This window comes from Sparus aurata, chromosome 1 (genome assembly GCF_900880675.1).
Source record: "Sparus aurata chromosome 1, fSpaAur1.1, whole genome shotgun sequence".
Taxonomy (NCBI): domain Eukaryota; kingdom Metazoa; phylum Chordata; class Actinopteri; order Spariformes; family Sparidae; genus Sparus; species Sparus aurata.
In genome coordinates, this window is record NC_044187.1 from 33,461,646 (window position 1) to 33,465,614 (window position 3,969).

Here is a 3,969-nt window from a genome sequence, read left to right on the forward strand (position 1 = left end):
TCTGATGATCTAGTATAGGCTATAGTATACAGTTTATACATCATTTGTGTATAATTTAGTGTTATCTCTACTTTTATACTTGAGTACATTTAATGTGAAATACTTTTACATGAGTACTGCATTGGTGACTGTCACTTTTACAAAAGTAATATTGTAGCCTATATATTTACTTTTGGGTACTTTTTAGGCCAAAACACTGCATTTGAGTCATACAGTCATACTCCAAGCCCGTCAATGTATCAGTTAATAGTAGAGCTACTTAAACAAAAGGTCACCAAAACAGCAGATACTTTGGTAGTGTTATGACTACTGCGATGGATCTTTACTACATCATGTGAGGCTGGGAAATAATCCTTTTTAGCTCATATAACCAAGCTGCAGTATGAGCAGTAGAGTTGAACTGCTGAATCAACATTAGATTGTAATTCTCTCTATTAGTGCACTCAATAGTTCAAACATACAAGAAGTTTAACTGCAGTGTAGTGGTAAATGTGTGTATAAAAAGTTAATAATCCCATGCGGTGGTACACGTGCTGTGTCGTTTAAATGATTAGCTTTGTACGTTGGACCACAATCACCAACTTATAAATATAAGAAAATGTAACTAATGTGGGTTTGTCATGTACAGACTTTGTTCCTAATTTCTATCTTTTCTCAAATGTATTTCTCCTTGTCATCCTTAACGCGAGTAGTTGCCATGAGGATGAATATTCACGCAGGGTCTGACATTAGGAAGCTATTTTCTGGTCATTGGAAATTTGAGCTCTAGATGTTCAGTGATCAACATGGTCTTCCCCCCACAGCACTTAATTCAGATCATTCATACTATAGCCATCATTTCCACGGTAGGGTTCGTTGGGTCATTAAGTAAGTATTCATACCTCATGAACATCAGGACACAGGCGCATATTTCTTCAATTATCAGTATGTTCAAGACTTAGACATTAATGTAATGAAATGATATGGTTTGGATCATGAAATAACAGAGACCAGTGTTGTCTTTGCTGATGCTTTACTGGCAGATTATGTGACAAGTTAAAAAGAATTAAGCATAAAGTATGTCCCACAAAAATATGTTACACATTTGCATGATTACAAAGATATAACATTATTTCTGTACACAGACGTCAAGGAAAGATGAAGATTAACAATCAAAAAGCAAAAGAGATAATAGCAACAACTGCAAAATAATCGTCATGAAATCAAATCTCAGGCATTTTTCATCATTCCACCTCAAATCAGCATCTGACCTCATCCTGACTGGCAGACTTTAGGAGCTGCTTCCCTGTCTCTCCAAGAAGGACACTATTCCTGGTGTGGAAGGTCTTTGCCAAAGGGAGACTCAAAGGGGTGGGTACGTAGTCTTGACATTGGACACCCCCAAGACTTGGTGCACAGTCTACTCTGTAGGAGAAGTAGAAGGTACCATAGTAAAACATGCAGGAGTCTGTTACACTCCCACTACGCAGTTTAACTGAACACTGGCCAAGAAGATCACTGTTCCAATAAGAATCCTCATCATAAACCGTGAACTCAAGTTTGCCATTCATGTTAATGGGTCCAAATTGAAATATCTCCGGCCATGTAGGATTGTTGTTGTTTGGAATAATGACTGTGCGCTTTGTCTGGATGCCATATTGAACAACAACTGAACCATCTGTATAACCGTTCCAATCACCGTACAGTTCCTTTCCGCGAAGCCCGTTGACCGTTAATGTTGCCAGACCTTTTCCAGCAGGACAGCAATTAGGACCAACATTCTGATTGCTGTTGCAAACACAAGCACAAGGATCTCTTTTGTTGGATCTGTGCCCAATCTTACATCTCTCTGAACACATTCTCATCACAGCATATTTCTTGATGTACTTCTCTACCTCTTGCTTCAGTCCAGCCTGAGCAGGATGACCACCTGGCAGGATGGTGTGCAGGGGCTTTAAGCTGTATTTGATCACACCAGGAGTGGTTTTCAGTGAATCGAGCCAGTTGTTATAGATGGAGGGGTTGGATTTTCTCTCAAAGAGGATATCAGCGCCATTAATATTTCCGCCAATGACCTCTGTGCTACGCTCATTAAACATACTGTTGAAACTTAAGATAGAGAGCTTCTTCCTCTTTGCCTCACAGTGTTGGGCCATGGCCTTCATACTCGCAGCAGAGCTATCTGATGCCTCGACTGACAAACAGTCATTGACTTCTGTCGGGGTGAGGCCGTTCATGGTTGCCTGACAGGTCTTGATGGAAGTCACTGCCTTCACTTCCCCTCCCAAAAAGACTTGTGTGATGAAATGTGTACCATACGTGTCGATCAGACTGCGATATGACTGTGTGGTATTACATGAATATGAAGGAAGGGAGTCCACAGCGGATTTAAACTCCTGACTTAGTTGAGGTTTGGTTGCCAGTCTGTAGCTGTGAAGCAGAGAGATCAAATAAGTAAACTGCAGCCAGTGTTTCAGTCAAGTTTGACAGCAGTGCTCTTGTTTTTCATTTCGAGCAAAATTACAAATTAGTCATATTTTTTCAAATACAGTACATCTTAATATGCATTTAACAGCAAAATTATTAAATATCTACCAAAATTCAGTAAAATAAGAGTTATTGACAAGAAGAAAAATATCCGTCCACATACTCACCTGTATAAGTTACAGTCGACAGAATGGCGAAAGAAGGTGTAGCGGTCTTGTTTAGACTTTTCCATGCCAAAGATAGCGTCTTTGGAGAGGGAACCTCCAAAGCTGACCCCACCAGGGGCAGGAGGGTTTACAGTTAAATCAAGACCGACTTTCCAATCATTGGACACGGACGATGTGGAAGCATTGACAAGAGATTCGGCGGAGTCATAGAGAACACTGGAGACCTTTAAACTGCACTTGGGGAAGCTTCTCCAGTCCACCACAGCAACTGGAACCTTCTGCATCTCATCATTCATGTAGCCGTTTCTGTACAGCCTGCAGGTGCCATCGGGAAGTTTCCAGGTTTCAGTGTCGATGACATAGGCACCTTTCCGCTGCATTTTGACGATGTCGAAGCCTTCTCCGCCCAGATTGTAACCAGGAACAAACTGAGCTTTTTCACATTGCGCTGGTGTACCAGTGACGCTTACACTGGAGGACAGACACGGAGGACTCCATGCCCAACACAGGAGCATGAGATGCCACAGTTTTACCATCTGTATGAAAGAAATACAAAGCAACAGAAGGTTTAAGGCATGGACATAAACATTTCAATAATGCAAACTGAATATACAGTTGTGGTACAAATTGCTGTTGATTTTGATCAACTATGAAGAAGATGAAAACAATACTTAATGCAAAATGCTGTTAACAAAGATGGGAGGGCTGGAGTGTCTTACCTTGACTGTGGACAGCACGGTCTCAGTCACTGGCTTACAAAGTCTGACTTATATTGTAGTATCGATGTCCTGGAGGTGGAGTCTTTACTGGCAATCTAATCTATCACATTGTAGAAAGTTTATATTTAACCTACTGCATTCACACATTTTCACCATACTTCACATAGAAGATGAAAAATAAAGATTAAAAAGGGGGTTTTTGCAGCGCCATGTTAATATTGTAGCCATCAGAAATTCTAGACGTGTATTAAAAAAAAACACTCTACTTGTATAGATGTGACAGGGACAAAAATACACCAGTACCAGTACGAGTACAGGTACTGGTACAGTATGTGGAAAGTGACTATAACCCATTTCAATGGGTTATAGTCACTTTCTTTATAACCAGGATAAAACGATCGCGACCAGTTTTCTTGCCATCTCTGTTGCTAGCTATCTCGCTCACTAATGCTACGTTGTTATTGCCGTTTTTTGTTTGACATACCCACATTTTGAGGAATTTCATTGTCGCATCCCCTCATTTGATGGCATTTGTCATCCAAAATTCAACTAAAGTCGAGCAGGGAAGCTGCTGCCATATGTACCGCTCCTCTATTACCAGTGCAGACTGGCGGAAG

General features: G+C 40.7%; 1 protein-coding gene across 1 annotated transcript; it reads right to left on the bottom strand.

Annotated features, from left to right (window-relative positions):
* Positions 1–995: 995 nt before the first annotated feature.
* Positions 996–3,469, bottom strand: LOC115585320 (perforin-1-like). The gene is made up of 3 exons (XM_030423654.1): positions 3,353–3,469; positions 2,634–3,169; positions 996–2,409 (listed from the first exon to the last, which is right to left on the bottom strand). The coding sequence occupies exons 2-3, from the start codon at positions 3,167–3,169 to the stop codon at positions 1,239–1,241; spliced, it is 1,707 nt and encodes a 568-aa protein (XP_030279514.1). The 5' UTR covers positions 3,353–3,469; the 3' UTR covers positions 996–1,238.
* Positions 3,470–3,969: the final 500 nt, after the last annotated feature.

Bases quoted from the DNA above. Each gene is read 5' to 3' on its own strand.
- LOC115585320 (XM_030423654.1), bottom strand. From the start codon at position 3,169: ATGGTAAAACTGTGGCATCTCATGCTCCTGTGTTGGGCATGGAGTCCT. The intron at 2,410-2,633 runs GTGAGTATGTGG...TCTGCTTCACAG, and splicing joins GTCGACTGTAACTTATACAG to CTACAGACTGGCAACCAAAC.